A 17,786-nucleotide genomic window follows, 5' to 3' on the forward strand; every position below is an offset into this window, starting at 1 on the left:
TACTATACTATACTATACTATACTATACTATACTATACTATACTATACTATACTATACTATACTATACTATACTATACTATACTATACTATACTACTATAAGTCTAGTATGATTAGTAAATAAGTGAGTAATAAATCAAAAAGATTCATAACTAAAGAAATAACTTTAACTCATTTACTAATTTGTTCCTCCATGGACCCACCGGAAAATTTCCTTATCGATTTTTGATTAGTGGGAAAATAGTTCCATAAAAACTACTCTTCTTCTGAGCTATTAAACAGATGATTCTAATAACACTACCCAACAAATTTAATTTTTTTAATGTGATTTATCTATTGAGACGTGTACATTAACATCCCTAATTACGAATTTGATAAGAAAAATTCTCTATTACGTACAGATTTTAAGTTACAGGAAAATAGTTTTCTCAAATTTTATCGTAAAAATTGTTCATTTCAAATAGAAATTAATTAAATAGACGACGAAAGAAATTAATTTATTCACTAAACAAGAACAATGTTGAAAGATGTATAAGATTCTAACATAAATCTGTTGTAGATGAGTTTTTTGCAAAATCTGTTTTAACTTCCCTTATCAGGAACCAGCAATAATCCCCCATCATAGCTGGACCCCATCTCCCTTGGTACCTCTTTTCTATCGTCAATATATCCTGGTGGAACCTTTCCCCTTGCTCGTCACTAACGGCACCCAAATTTGGGGGAAAAGAAAAAAATTTAAATGAGAATGGAGAAAATGGATTTTAAGTGTTTCGTTTTTCGGCGATTTTGTCGAACATACTTACATATGATATCTTAAAATGCCTAGTTTTAAAATCTGACGTGCTATGGAATTTTCTTTATCATTTTTGAGTTTAGCACATAGAATTGAACAAAAATAACTGTTTTCTTCTCAATGTTGGCTGGTGTAATAGTAGGTACAACATACATTACAAACGAGGTGGTAAATATGGCATTACTCCGATTGCTTATGTATACAATCGAGAGGCGCCATTTTAGAAATGTCAAAGAATGTTGCATGTTGAAATAATGTGTGAATCTGATATTAAAATTGTTGAAATGGAGCAGTATACTCCCCCAGAAGGAAGAAAAACTGCTACAGAAGCGATTGAATACTAATTTAGCAGAATATTATGCGTAACTTGACAATTTGAAAGAAAAAAATTGTGGTAGGTATAGTTGTAATCTTAACGTTGGCAATCCTGCATAATACCGCCCAAGAGAAGTAATGTTATTACTTCCTCATGAGATATAATGACGTGTTTTCCAACCTTTAAAAGGTTAATAATCGGCACATTACATTGGTGATTGTGAATGAAAAATATCATATCTTGTGTTATATTTATTATTATTTCATAATCCTGGTTTTTAATAGAATGCTTTTTATGACCAGAACTATTTGTCTTGATTCTCAATGCGAATAAAAGTGACTAGGCAATAGCAACCATTTTGCTGACGTAACTTGGAAAAAATGGTTTAGAAATATTTGCAGCGCGACTTGTTTTGAACAAGAAGTAACAGTTATAAGCCACAGCCTTGATAAACTGATCTAGCCTTCAAATTAATTGAAGCTCGGTTGAAAGCGCAAAAGAAATTTTACAAGGTTCGTGAAAACCGGTTCCTATTCAATCTCCGGAAAAAGTCCGGTGACAAGATGATTCGATTGTCTATTTCTGTTTGGCAAGTTGTCTTGCAGTTTTAGATGGTAAAATACTCAAGATGGTTAGAACATGCCGCGCATGAGAAACGCTGCAATGCGCGAGTTCTGGGCGGGTGCGATTAGAAAGTGCTGTTCCCGTGGCGAAGTCAACGCGCGCGATTTAGTCTTTCGTGGACGCTGTGATAGTTTGTAGGACTTTGTATTTCCGATGTGGGCCGAATCACGTGGAAGAGTTTGTGAATTTCGTGTCAAAAGGTGCCAGCGATTTTTTTCCGCGACTTGTTGGTATGTTTACTTAACATTTTATTTTCGACAAGGAATGGTAAAGCGAATTTTCATGTTATTTGGCGATTAATGGGAATGTTGTATTTTTCAATTTTCATCCTTTAAGATGATGCGGTCGGGCAAGGGTAAATGACTTTACTCAAACAAGGACACGTTTAGTTTAATTAATATACTACTCATCAAAAAATGAAAAAAAAAAGTTTTTGGGGGATGTCTATGATTTTAAAAACAATTCGACAACGTTCAAAACTTTGGAATAATTGTTTTTTGTCAGTTGTGAGTGAGTTGCCAATAGTTTTACAAATCAAAATTAGTCTGAATTGTGCGACTAGCAGAATATAATGGTCAAAAACCATATTTAAATTGGAACTCAATTCGAGGCTGGGAGATGTTTTTTCAGAAAAATCTCCGGTGGTTATGGAGCAGTATAGAGTATAGACAGAAGAGATAAACGCAACGATTTAGCCATTGAAGGTTGCAGAAACTCCCTAGAGCAAAGATTGCTTCATCAAAAGAATGGACCTAGGAATTCGCTGATGGGGATAGGAAATCATGAGTGAAGGGCACTTGTTTAAAAAAAAAACATAAAAAAACATAAAACTTTAAATGATTATGTATTATGTTAAAAATGTGGTTTTACAACTCTGGATTACACCTTCAACTCTCTATACCCCTTTAGTGCGCTGTGAACTACCCCGGAGTTGCGGACAGATCTGGGTTTATCAAAAGTGACAAAATGATGCTACTGGTAGTCGCATTTAATGTTATTTCTATTATATCTTTGAGAATGATCAATAGTTTTGAACAAGATATCACTTTTTTAAATAATCTTTGTTTTGGATAATTTTTCTTTATCTTCGAAATACTCCGAATGCTCTTTTGCTGTTTATAAACTCCACAAATATACTCTCATAAGATACGTTACTGTCTGCTTGTTACGAATTCAGTAAAGTGGTGTACTATTAGGTACCTATTTTCTGGTTTTAAAGACTTTTTGGTGAGCAGTAGGTAGAACTAACAAAGTAAAAAGAAATATGTATCTAAAATGAAGAAAAAAAAACAAATAATGAAGAGAATTCTAAATAAAACTTGCTTGGCAATGAGCTGTTCTCATAATTAAGTTTCTCATTTTCATAAACGAACTGTAATATCGAGATTCAAGGATTACCGGTCCCATCTTCTTTAGGAATATGATAAAAAAGTAAGGTCAAACAGGTGCTAAAAATATACCGGATGAAACGGAAACATAATGATATATTATTTTATTGTAAACTAATATGAAAACTGCTCAAAAGATTATTATTATTATTATTTATTCATTATTGTACTAAAATAATTGCTAATTATTTCAAGTACGATTTTTATTATTGATTCTTAATTATAATTCATTTGTATCTGAAAAACCGCGTTCCAAACCTTCTCGTATATTTATCAAGTTTAAAAGTGTTAGAATTAGACAGAATGTCAAAACTGTATAATGATCGTTTTTGATGTCGATAGCTTATTTATACTTTAAAAATAATTAAAGAACATGTTGTTATCACATTAGCATTATGTATCCGTTCCAGCGTATATGGACTAAGTTTCTTACGTAATTTTATATTTTAACAAGAAGAAGAAATTTGAGAAAGTTTAAACTAACTGCACTACCAACACTACCAATTACTTATAATTCCATCTGATAACAACGATGGTTATGTGATTGTTACTACTTTCAAGACTATCTGATGGAACAAATATATTCTTGGATAGAGTTTTGCACTTTTCACTACAAATGTGCAGAATCGCATAAAATTTTGTTATTTTGACATTGTTGTGCATTAGAGTTTGATTACTTCCTGATAAAATGACAGTGCAAGTTACACGACCCAAATATTAAACTATTGTCCAAATCGAAAGCAGTTTCTAACTGGTTGAACCAACTTTCAATTTTTTGCTTCAGTTTTTTGTTAAAAATAAGTGTCTTAAATGCGAGGTTTCATATTCCTCATAACGGTGTGAATGCAATGTAAAGGGTGTGGAAGCAGTTGTTGCAGGACTGAAATTTTGCAAGAATTTATATTCTTAACCCATTTCGAATTTAAGAAAGGCTAGTTATTTTTCCGTATTCGATTATTCCATTAATCCATTAATCAAAAAGATTTATCATGTGCAATGATACAAAAACACTGATCGATTATTGTTTGAAGTAAAGTTTTAATTGAGAATATTCTGATGTAATATGGAAGTATTTTCAGTAGGTAAATGAAGATGTGAATTTTATAAATATTTGCGATTTCTCTTTCACGAAGTGGATCAATGAAAGTGTGGCGTCATTTTAAAAAACGTGAACTATTTTCAATATTTTGCTGGGAAAATGTTCCTATTTGGTTTCTCACATATAGGTAAATAGCCCAAAAGGAGCGATATTGATAAATCAGCTACCCTAAAATCATATGGTTTCCTTTGTTTTATTTTGTTTTGTCTTATTTTAGTCACAAAACTTCACAACTATTACATGTCATTTTGTGTTGTTTCATTTCCGAAAATCTGGAAAAGAACTTAATTTATAATACTTTTAACATGAAAATTGCATGAGACTTATAAGTTACATGATCTTATTCAATAGCCATTATCTTGATTAAGTATAAAAATTCCAGAGGAGTTACATAATCAAGGATGCAATGTTATTATAGGATTTGACGCGTTATACTAATACCTATTCATCTTTTTTCTCGAATACAGTTGCATAACTGAATAAGTGTTAGAATTTGGTATTATCGTGAGGAAATTTATTTACTTATACATATCTTGTTAGTTTTTGATTTGTTTTGGAGTTTACAGTTTAACACGTGTGAAATTAGCAATTACTCAACAAAAAAATATATTATGAGTTGTGCATGGTTCACGTATTCTCTGTGTTTCTTATTAAATATTAAAAATAAAAGTAATATTTCAATGTTATTCTTGTGTTTTTATAAGTTGTTCACTTAGTTTTTCTAGAAAGTGATTAATTTAAGCAGGACATGTACAGTTTATACTTATTCCATAGCTGTTGTTAGGTACACTGCTTGTTACAGAAATAAGTCCTTCATTAAAAATTTAAAAGCTATAGAATTCGTTAAGGACATCAAGTTTTTTATGAGCCATTTTGTTTAAAACTATTATTAAAGTATGTTCTAGGAACAACAAAATTAATTATTTAATGTCACGTAAATAATATTGAAAGCGTTTTTTTTCAAATTTTACATTAAGCAATGGAATAGAGACCAAAATTTGTATGTAGTCGCTCGTCCATAAACTAAGATTTGTCATAAAAACTCAGATTAGGTTTTCGGCGCATAATTATTCCGTCCAATTTATTTTCTACCGCAACATACCAAACTTGCGTTATTTTTATTTCAATGAAAGGTTTATAACAGTTAAACCGCAATGTATGTAATTAATTTTTTCAGCACAACTTTCAGTTTTGGTATTTTATAAAACAATAATTTTGAAAATTGGTCAGCAAACATTAACTTATCTTATTGTCTTGTGAAAGTTATTATACCGACTTTTTTCTTATTTCCCGTAAGGATAGAAAACGTTTGTGAAAGTTATTAGCCAAAGGATTACAGAAAAAAGTCTTTTCTACCATAATTGGTTGGGCTAATCAATTAGGCAACTCCACTGGATCAAATGTAATTTCCTGAAATAAACTGTTTCAGTTTCTTTAGTGAAAAAGAAGAACACCAAACATATAATTATGATTACAGGATACCTTAACATACTTACCTAATATTTCACTGATTGTCACTTAAGGTATAGTTTAAGGTCATGGCAAAAATTTATATATATCTTGTTGACATTAACAGATATGAATATTCGCCGCAAATGGCACAGTGTTGAAATTCAAAATTAAGATTAAATTTTGATTTTTTTTAATAGCGTTATCTTTTTTATGAATAAAGTCTGCCGAAAATTCTATATTTTGCACCATTTATTAAAATGCTTTTAAGTTTTATAGTAGAATTTTCTGATTGTATTAGATAACTGTTGTATAACATTACAACACATTCTTTTTGTGATTCCTGTGAAACATTTAAAACATAAAGAGGCAACTTACTTTAGAATTTAATATTCTCCTTCACTTCCACTCATGGTCATGATAATTAAATGCTTGAATTAGTTCGTAGATTTGAAATTACAGAACCAGTACTGCAGAATGTACATTTTTTTCTATTTTTGCCCATAAATACAAAAAAGTATAATTGAAAACCACATTATTTGTTACAACAATTTTAGCATTTCAGATTTAAATTATACACCAGTGTGCACTGGGGCTTTTTTAGATTTATTTTCAAATATTTCAGAGGTCACTGAAAATGACAAAGAGGGTGGGTTTGATCAACGACACTTAATTTGACTATCGAATAACATTAAGCTTTAATTAATGTGTCAGATTTCGTTTCGGTCAATGCCGACATCGAATAAATTGGCCAAGTCTACTCAATTTCTGACTTTCATTGCCGATTTTATACCATTTTTCGATTTTTTAATTTCTGAAAGCAATCCACTACTTTGTGCCCAATGATCAACTCTGAATAAACCAGTGTCAGCATGTTGGGGCACAGGTGTATTAGAAAATATTTTGGGTGCAACTGGTGTGGTTACAGGGCAATAAAGTTTGTGTAATATTAACGGTAATAATAAATTTTCATGAGCAAAGTGCGTAGTACAGATGTAAATGTAATCAAGTTTTTGCTTTTAGTATTAATGTATGCAAGCATTATCGAGTACTTTTCACAATGTAACAGTTAAGGTCGTTTAGTGCAATTATGCCAAGATTCTTTCGTCAGGAATGTACCAGAGTCATTGCGTTTCCACTGCCTGATTTTTCTGCAAGAGAAGCGTCAGTTATTAAATCTTTACAGTAACTAACATAGTGAATTATAAATTTGAAAATCAGGTAGCGATAACCTACTTGCACGTGAATTATTTACAATTATGTACTTATTTTTTACAGCTATATTGATTGTTGCATAATTGTGTTGCAGATGCAGTTATTACTTAGTTTGCTTTCATGTTCGTGGTTTAATAACTATTTTAGATTAGACTAATTCCAGTTGTTGCTAACTTTGATGCGAGAAATAATTACTGCTGCAATTGATGTTCCTAATTTTTTGTAGTTTAATTAAGTTTTAAAAATTTAATTCTGTTCTTAGAAGTGTATTATTTTATTCACCGCGATGACATTGCTTTAACAATAAATTTTTCATCTTTTTATTTGTTTTCTCGGTAGATTGTAACAAGCTGTTGTTTAATTAATTATATTTTTATACAAAGTGAATCAAAATAAACGGACAAAATTCATATTTTTGTTATGGGTCATTTGTCAAAAAAATCTTTAAACAGGTCGATAGTCAACTGCTTTAATAATAGCATGCCCGCCTACTTACTAACCAAGCTTTCATTAAAAGTAGATACTACCTCTTCACTGGCATGTCATTTTCAAAACAGTTGGTTGTACTCGTTACACCTTTTCGTACCTGCTGCAAGATTTTTGTTGTTTTCAAGGTGTATTAGTCATGTAGTAATTTACCACCGACTGTTAATAACTTTCAGTTATTTCAATGACATTTACCTACTGACAACAACAATTTTAATCGAATTACATAATTATTTTCTGTGTTAAAAGCGAATAACTATGCAAATAATTTATCTGTTTCTAATTACAGTTACAATTATGCATATTTATTAGATAAATGTTCAGGTTCAAATCGAGCCACACCAAGGTGCAATGTTGTATGGACAAAGAGTTATCTATTATTTTGTTCTTTTCAATTAGAAAACGTGTGAGGTAGTTTTAATATCTTTTGATCTTAGTATTCATCACACTATGTATTCACATTTCTTCATCTAGAATTGCAATTACTAACTGTAACTGCAGGCAAAACTACAATGAGACACTCCTTGATTTAACAGTTTCATAAACAAATCTTGATTTTTTTGGTAGGAGTAGTAGTAAGAATAATTAGGTAATTATATTTTGTGTAAATTTTATCTGATCTTTTTTAATTCCGTTTAAAATTTCAATTTCTAGTAAAATTTAACTATCAAAAGTTGGTTAAAATCGTCCATTCGGGATATTAATTTTTGATTAAAGTTGTCCAGTTTTCGATAAAATGTTCATCAAAGGTTTTTCTAAAAAATATGCTCCTGTTAGGAGTTGTTGAATTTTAATGGTGGCTTATTGAAAATTGAAAAGTTCTACATTTTAAACAAATTGACATGAATAACTCAAATGCTTTGCATTTCAAGTAATAAGGACTTATCAACCTTATATTGACGATTTTAATTCGAGTGGTTATGTTCAAGGTGCTTTAATACAATTGGAATTTATATTATAATTAAAAAGTTATTACACAAAAGGAATTTGCTTTTTCAATATTTGGCAATTTATTTTCTTATTTCTTAATTATAAATAATTTCTGTTACTTCATGTCAATTTACAACTTGTTGGGTTCTTGTTATTAATATCATTGAAATTATTACATGTATCTGCCTATAACGCCTGAAAAACGGAGCAAGAAGTCTATGTCACGATTTTTCATTTATGAAATGCTAAACGCCTAACGGGAAATAATTTACAATCTTGGAAGAACGTTGTTGTAATTTTGCTGATTTCAGACATGCACTGATGATATAATGAATTGTTTAACTCACGATCATGAAACAAGTGAAAGTTGTTCTACAAAAGTTTGATTCGATATTGTAACATACAAAATGTGTATCTGTATTAATAAAAGACGCCAGATAAGATTACTGCCTTCTTTAATTAAATTTAATACGAGAAACTCAGACTTTTTCCTGGGTTCCACTTACCGCGTTAATATAAAACGAGGAATCGCAGAACTCTGCAAACTCCACTCGTATTTAGAAGAGAACAGGTGTGTCCAATAAGAGTGTTGAAATTCCAACAAGAATGTCGTTTGGTATTTATTACCTCAAATCAGTTGTTTTTAATCTCGTGAGAATTTGTTGGATGTACTACCTACATCAAGAATAATTGCCTTTTTCTTGAAAGGCCTTTAGGTGTTTTAGTTGATTCCTTTTTTGGTGTTATAATATTTTTCGATTTCTATTTCTATTATAATTTTACATGATATGTATTGTATTATTTCTAACTTGTGATAACGATTCGTCTGCATGAAGCTACCAGTTAAGATACAGGAAATTCACCCAAGCAAAATGCCAGCTTGTTACGCTCACGCGATTTCTCGCAAGTTTGCCATTACTAAAGCGTCAAACGATGAAGAGCATTTCTCTTGTAATGAAATTTAAAATAAAAAATATACGTATACAGTGCTTATCTTAAAAAAATTGAGCCTAATGTAATAGAAAATTGCTTTCTTATTTTTTTATTCTAAGTGTTAACCTTTAGTTTTATTTTTGGTGGTTACCATTGTAAGCTTAGTAGCATTAAATTATTACTATTACCATATTTTACTTCTGCATCTTAAATTATAATTTACTAGTGTCGGATTTCACTGATATTGCCTAAGTATATTATGAGTAAGATTTAATATAATTTCGGTAACGGTTATTGTAATATAAGCTAAACATTAAGCAACATTGACTCAAATACCTAAAAATTCATTGGTTTTAAATGGAGAATATTTCCAAATTTATTATTTTACATGAATATTTTCTTTGGCCTCATTTTCAGCATTCAAAGTTTTTTAACTTATGTGAATTTTAAAAAAGACCTGTATTTTCCAACAAACTTTTTACAGCCACTATTCGTACTTTGGAAGCAGTTTATTTAATATAAAACTAAATAAACAACAAATCCTCGTTAAGCTATGAATATTTAGCTTTCACACAATAAATTTTAGTCACGACATGAATTATTACATGTTGTCTTATTTAATTCATGAGATTCTTCATTAAAATTATCTAACCTGTTATGACTTGAGTTGAGAAATTTTGATTGTGAGACCGTCAAAGCAGTAGCGAATTTACAATTGACAGATGTTATGAACTTGCTTTTGAACATTTCTCCTTGGATTTCTACATTAAATATGTCAATGGAGATACTTGTCTTGAGAAGTTTATTATGAATTTTATTAGCTTTCACACGAAACTTGTTCAAATCTACGGAAAGCTTTTATTTTTGTTCTTACTTGTTTTGGAACAAGTATCCCTTTGAGATTTGAGATAATGAAGACATTTTAAATTTAGCATTTTAGCAAATTACAGGAAGAAGAATAATGATAGTGTTCATGCAGGTATTCAGTTTGATTAAAATGAAGAAGTGCATTTTTGCATGTCTTGACATTTGGAAACTAGGCAAATATTTTTAAATGGGTATACACGTAAAGACAGCACTGGCATTAAGTAAAAGTTGTTGGAATCTGAGAACGTTATCCGCCTGACCTATTCCTTATAGCATTTAACATTTCGATAGCTTAATAAAGCCCTAAATGAAAGCGAGACATTTTACAGCAGCAGAGCGTTGTCCTCTCGGGAATATTCATATTGGTAATAATATTTGGGATTGTAAACATTGATTTGAAACTGCAATATCAGTTTAATTAAACATTATATCGTTTAATAATAATTACTCTAAAATTTGACAATATTTTACTAACATGCCTGAATATTTCTGTGAATAAGAAAAGTTCTCATTTTCTAATTCTTAACTACAGGAATTTATGTTTTCTAGCGTCTTAAACAAACGATATATGGTGGTGAAGTTTAATGTGTGTACTTATTACCGTTTCTGTTGTTTCATTTCTAATAAATCCTTAATTTACAGCATCTACCTGTTAGATAAATTATGATTTTAATTCAAAACTGCTGTTTGGGAATTGGGTACAATAAATCTGTTCATTCCAAACAATAACAAGCGTTACTGAATCTGGATTTATTGGTAGCTTTCAATAAAAATATTTGTTCATCAAATTAAGCAAACATTAATTCAGTGATTTTGTAATGTTTTTTTTCAAACAGATGCTGTTTAATCAATATTATAGCTAAATGACCGCATCTTTGTCGCGACCAACAGATTATTTTTATTTGTTTAAAAAGTAAGTAAGATCAATATTTTCTTATTCTCAATGTCACCGATTATTTCATTCAATCATCCAAAGTGGTCATTTTTCTAGACAAACTGATAAATTTAAACGGAGACGGAATTCTTATAGAAATTCTATCACAAAAATAGTTCACTCAAATATCTTTTAGAGCAAACAGAAAATTTTATAAGGAACCTATTTTTAGTTTAAAGTACATCCATACTGGAGTTAGGAAAACTATAATTATATAAAACGACACAACTACTAGTTATAAAGTTTACGACACCATGTTAAACCAACATCAAATGTGTGCGTAGAAATAATAGCGAGAATATAGAAAATACACGAATTCAATTTTAAAAATTGCATAAATAAGAGGTAAGTAGCTACAATAAAATTAACGTAACGTGTCATACTCATATTTATTTTTTAAAATATATTTGTATTTTTATTATAATTAATTTAAAATTTAATACCTTATGCGGTCTTTATTTATAACATAATTTCAAATTTTAGTTTAATTTTTTAGTTATAAAAAATGTTTTTATTAAAATGCTTAGATTTTTTGCTTCAGGCACACATAAATTATAATATTGTACACACATACGTAACGTAGTCTGGCATTAGTTGGATGAAGAGATTTAAATATTTAAATACTTTGAATGTAAATTTAATGTTTCCCATTGAGTAAAAGGTTTATGTTTTTCAAGGATCCATCTTCTTTAATTTGTATAAAATAAGTTCAAAGAGAAAATTCTTACAAACAAACTTTGTTAATTATAGTTTGTAAATTATAAAAGGATAAATGCTCCGCCTCTCTATAGATTTAATTGATGAGATCGTAAGTCATAGTCACAAATTTAGGTTTTTCTGTTAATAATAATAATTCACATAAATAGTTATTATAAAATAAAATGTGAAAGCGTGCCTAATGGGCCAATGAATTTGAAATTAATAACTGAAACATTGGAAACATCGTGAGATCATGGAAAAGAAATATTTTTAATGTAATTCTGATTTACAAAGTATTTATCTACCTAACGATTTATAAACAATAATTCCAATTTATAAAACTTTCCCCTTTTGTTCAGATAGAAATTGTAAATATGAAGAGATTGACAAGAAAAAGCATTTATTTGCTAGTAATTAATTCAATATGAGTACGATTAAATTCTTGTGTAACCTAAATACACTATTAGCCATTGCAAAACGCCAATTAGCAATTTTTCAAAATAATTGCTATAGCCTCAAAACCTGTGGCACCATTGTGATTTACCTCAAATCGGTAATTGCCTAGAAAGTCAAAGAGAAGAAGATACGTAATTTGATTCTGCGAATGCAGTTAATCCTGCTCAGAGCTGGCCGTTGTCACTATAATTTCAAACTAAAGAAAGCTATCTTCAGTCAATGAAGTATATCTGAAGCTATTCTTATATGTGAACGGAAATCAGTGAGAGTTGTCTTAGTCGAAAGTGGTTTAAGGAGAGTCTTGACCCTTGCGTTATTCCACGTTTTGAAAGTCAATAATTTTCACATTATCTGGCGTGCACTAAGATCAACCCAACAACCGGAAATCACATGAAAATCTTGTCAGTTGTGTATCCAGTATAATGCTTAACACTAAATTAATTTATTTCGTTGCAGATTGGATTGGATCGGGGGCTTAATCTACGTTAGAGAGACAATTTAAGCCCGGATTTCTGCATCATTTTGTCCATGCAATTAAAGAAGTAGGATATGTGTTAAATGAATGGGCTTTTAAGTAAATTATTGCCAATAGTGATTTTAAATTCGAAAAGAGAAATTCGGTGCGGTTTAAAGTACTTGTGCCATGAACCCTGAATGTAACTAGCTTTGTCCTCTGAGCAACGTCATACAACTGCTTCGACATGGAGACTGAAGAACTCATCAAACTCGTTGATGGAATTTACAAGGTAAGTGGGATTGTCCTCTGTAATTAGTTCAATCGAATTGAGTTTAAGCAGGTTTAGATTACAACGGATGGTCTGTTTGCCATCAATAGTTGATTTAATTATTTTGTGGAAGTTTTTATTTAATTATTGATTTAATCAATGTTTTTTCTTTGTTTCTGTTGAATTATTGGAATTCATGTAGCATTAATTTCATTCAAATTTAAATGTGTTTATTGTTCAATTATTATTCAAAATTTTAATTTAAAATACAACTTTAATATAGAAAATATTATGGACCTCATGATAAGTCGGATATCTTTATTAAAAAATGCTCTTATGAAAACGCGAATAAAAACTACAAACCATTTAATTTTCTAATACTTTGTCTCTGGTGACTCTAGTTTACGTTAAAAACAATCCTAAACATATGTACTTAAGAAAAAGGTATTTTATATAGGTATAAAGTGCAGAGACATTTTTTTTTAATTTTGAACATAGCTTCACGAGTAGCCCTAAGTTTAGTTTAAGAAAGCACAGATCAATGCATTGTTGTAATTTAGTCTCTTTAGATAGTCTCAGTAGTGTTTACAATTTCAGAACAACGAAATAAAAAATTGCAAAATTTGCTTTATTTATACGAGGTTGATGACAGGACAAACAGAAAAATTATAGACAGATAGAACCTTAAATACTTCACAGAAAAAAAATAAGTTATACAGGTAACCCAGAACTCAATGTCAAGTAATATAAGATAACAGGAACATGGAAGTAATGTTAAAAAAGTTCAGGCTAAAAGAATTTCGAAATTATGGTGTATATTAAAGATAAAAAATGTGTAAGGAACTAAGTTGTGGAGAATTAAATTTTCTTCAAAAAAGTCCGACACCATATCTCAGTCTTCAAGGGTTAGGTTTAAATTGCTTCTTAGACTTCCGACCACCGGTACAAACATGCGTTTCCGATACTAAAACATCTTTGCAGTTTAAAAAAAAAAGTCAAAAATATTAGGCGAAGATTTTTTTTATTTTGTTCTAATTATTGTTTTCAGCAAAATTTTTTGCTATATAACTTTATTTTTGAAGTATTTAATGTTTTGTCTGGAGTTTTTCTATTTGTATGTCATCATCTTCACTTAGATAAAGCAAAAATTTATTTCGTTGCTTTTAAATTGTAAATATGCAAGTGAGACTACTATTACTCGTAAATTACAGCAATGGTTTGATTTGTATCTTTTTAAATTGAATATAGACCTATGTTCAGTGTTAAAAAAAATCTGTATATGTCCTATCATACTTTTAAATAAATTTTTGGCTGAAGTGTTTCATGACTTTAATATTAAGTTGACAACATAAACTATCAAAGGTGTTGCCAACTTAATTTCAAAGTCACAGGTTGCTTTGATCAGAAATTTATTTGAAAGCATGGTGTAAAGTTGCTACAAGAACTTATTATTTTATTTGATTGAATAATAGATTAGGTGACTAATTTGCCTTACATTTTTATTACCAATTATGAAGAAAAATATCATTAATTATCTTATTCTTCTCAATTTAATAGCAAGGTGAGCTGGGACAAGCTACATAACTTTGTTCTGTTCTAAATACGGACAAATAATAAGGTGCAGCATAATAAATGTTAATACATCAATCATTGCGTTAGTTCTTAAGTTGGAAAGAAATTTTGATTGAAACTAACGTCGATAATCTTAAAGTTGTATATAAGAGAAACTTGAAACTTTAGAAACTGTAGGTTATGCATATCAAAGATTATTTTTTGATTAACTGATGACTTAAAGTCTGTTATTTGGAGGATATTAGCATGGGTTTAATTTGTATTTCGTTATGGGGACCTTTGCTACAGTGTGTTATGTTTAGTTGTGTTATGGTAATTTTGCTTTCAAAATAATACAGATATTATCTCTAATGGAGGATAATTAGTTTGCAATCGCTGTGGATCTAAAGCTTTTGACTTAAAATTTGGCAAAATATGTTCAACATATGTTTAAAAATATGTACTACAAAGTTGTACATATTTATTTTATTTTTCATTGGCAGTTCATTCATTTTTACGAAATTAAAAAACACATAAGGGGTGTGATGTATACCATTGTCTTTAGTGTCTTGTTAGTGTCTAATTAGAAATCGATCTACTTTTTTGGTAACTGTGACCTTGAGTGGAAAAAGTAGGTGGGTTTGTTTACATCTGATGTATCAGATTTTCTGTAAGTTTTTTGGTCAAGACTGCAGGCGTTTCATTTTATCCTACAAGTAGAAGAGAAGAACATAGAGGTGTCTAAGAGAAATTGCTTGGTGGATAAAAAATAAGTATTTAAAATTTTATTAATCATTATTTTGTTAATTTTCATTGATAGGAGAAACTTGTCATCAGTCACTTGAGAACTCGGGTTTATTTTCAGGTTCATAAGTTTACTTTTTTCTTTTAATGTAATAAAAGAAGGCTATATGTCTGGACTATCAAAGCTGTAACCATAGTATAACGACTTAAGAAGCTCTTATCATATGCTTCCTAATAGTCCACTGTTACATAATGGTGCATTAATAGGATAGAATCCCGTTATAACGCAGTTGCACGAGAACTTGAAATTAGGTACTAGATTATAACCGAATTACAGTTCAGCCGGAAACAAGCATTTTTTGAAAAAAACAATTAAATGTGACAACTGTCGAATTACTCAACAGTTATTAATACTACTTTCAATTCCTCCTGATGGTTAAATACATTTTGATGCACATTTTTCTAGATTTCTGTATTTATCTACTATAATAATATCCTGCCGAAATAACAAAATGTATCAAATAGTTGCGGAAACTTTATATTTTTATGGCAAAACGAGTTGGCATTCCATCTCCTTTCACTCTGTTCGTCGTTTTGTATTCAGAGCGACAGCGACATCGCAAGTTCGTTGAATCGGAAACTATTCTGTTTCTTGTATCGACTATATTTACCGATAAGATGAATTTTTGCCAAATATGTCATAGATGTTTTTATGTCGCATTATTTATTTTTATACTACCTACAGCATGAAACGCTGAAATACCTGCTTGGTCGCTGCAAAACTTTCAGTTGGTAATAAATTAAATTTTCAACCTACACCAAGGATTAATGACGGTGTTGTTGGAGAGGTTTGTAGGTTTGTATAGTAGGTTTGCATGCTATTTGTTGCAGCTTGTGTAGGAAATATATACTCCAGCCGTTGTAGGTCAATAAGATCACGACTACGCGGTATAATAAACAGGATAAGGAGACGATATTAGTCAGTAAAGCGGAGATTTGTTTATAGCATTGTTTTCCGGGTTAATGCAACTTCTGGCCTATATTATAGGTATATGTGGGAAGGTGAAGATTATTTGTTTTCTTTTCGATTGGGGGCAAACGTTTTTGGAAAATATACAGGTGTCTCATAAATATCTGCCCAATTTTTCACAACGTACACTTAATTCGGTTAAATATACATTTGTTTGCAAACTTAAGATATATTTAGTTTTGTGTTTAAAAATTATAGTTTGTTAACATTAAAAATTAAATTAATACTATATACCTACTTTTCTCCTTAAATAAAGAGATTTTAGTTTTGATATTCTTTATTTAGCAATAATATTTCCTATTTTCAGAAATTTTTTTTGTTTTTTGCCCTTTTAGGGCAGAAACTATTGGTTTTCTTTGTACGTAGTTATTTGAAAGCATTATATTGTCATTTGAAGGGATTTTAGAATCAAGGATTTTTATCAAAACTGAAAACTTTACTCGGGTAGATATAGATCTTCAAAAATGTAACTAATATTATTTTTTTATTAATTAGAATTAGAATATTTTGTAAGTAGGAAACGTTAAAATTTGCATGCATATTAAATAATGTTTTAAAAGTTTTAAAAATATGAAGTAAAACATGAAAAAACCGGGTCAATTGTTTTAAGATTTTCTAAGGGCCAGTTTTGATCTATTTAAAGAGACTGTAAAATTAATGTTGGTTTAGAATGTGAAATTTTTGTCAACAAGTCTGTAGTAATCAGCACATTCTAAACAATATTTAATTTAAAGCTTCTTTAAATACGATTATGAAACTGAACCTAAAAGGGTAAAGTTTGAATGACCGTGTATTTATACGGTGCGATCAAAAAAAATAAATAAATTAGAGTAGGCGGTGATTAAAGTCCTTCAGATGGCAATCCTGATTTTTGACATCAAATGTCAGCGGAAACTTTGACAAGTTTGCGTTTTATTCTTTTTGAGTGAAATAATGTTCACTTTAGAAAAGAAAATTTTTTTTGCTGTACAAGAGGAAAACGGTGGATGGTTATTTTCACTTTCAGTGTGTGTGGAAAATTTCCAGCCCAGATTCCCAGCCAATGTGTTGCCAACTGTAGAATTTAAACAACGCCTACTCTAATTTATTTTTTATTTGATCGCACGGTATTTCTCGTGACATATAATTTTGTCTCAATATTCTGACACTTTGTTTTCTGTATTGTTGGCTTTAAATTTGTTTATACTCTATGTATAGGATCTTATTCTAATACATATACTTGTATACTTGATTTAGACAAAAACTATATTTTGTTACCTATTTTACCTCAAAAATGTAGGTAAAGTAGAATCTGAAATACAGACATTTTTTCAGCAATAACAAACATTTTAAATGCTAGTACTCATCTGAAAGTTTTAGTAAGTATCAGCTTATTTACATAGACTAAAGTTTATTATTTAACCAATACGAACATGAAAAAAAATTAAAAAACTACTAGAAGCGAATTTGTTACGAATATGAGTAATAACTGTCATAAACTAAATTATTTCTAGAAAACTGGTAGCTACCGTTATCTCTATTAGGTGGAATTTGTGTAAAATAATCATT

The 17,786-nt window shown here is 29.8% G+C and overlaps 1 protein-coding gene across 2 annotated transcripts in view; it reads left to right on the forward strand.

Annotated features, from left to right (window-relative positions):
• Positions 1-1,646: 1,646 nt before the first annotated feature.
• Positions 1,647-17,786, forward strand: part of LOC123014403 (brain-specific angiogenesis inhibitor 1-associated protein 2) — a 40,905-nt gene continuing 24,765 nt past the window's right edge. The window contains exons 1-2 of one of the 2 annotated variants that reach the window (XM_044413497.1): positions 1,647-1,962; positions 12,645-12,934. In XM_044413497.1, the coding sequence (XP_044269432.1) occupies positions 12,890-12,934 (45 nt within the window). In that variant the 5' untranslated portion in view covers positions 1,647-1,962; positions 12,645-12,889. The remainder of the gene's footprint in view (positions 1,963-12,644; positions 12,935-17,786) is intronic. The other variant, XM_044413496.1, reaches the window with a different exon arrangement.

The sequence above is a fragment of the Tribolium madens genome, unplaced genomic scaffold, assembly GCF_015345945.1.
Source record: "Tribolium madens isolate multiple individuals breed KSU strain unplaced genomic scaffold, Tmad_KSU_1.1 Scaffold_97;HRSCAF=244;Tcas5.2_LG3a, whole genome shotgun sequence".
Taxonomy (NCBI): domain Eukaryota; kingdom Metazoa; phylum Arthropoda; class Insecta; order Coleoptera; family Tenebrionidae; genus Tribolium; species Tribolium madens.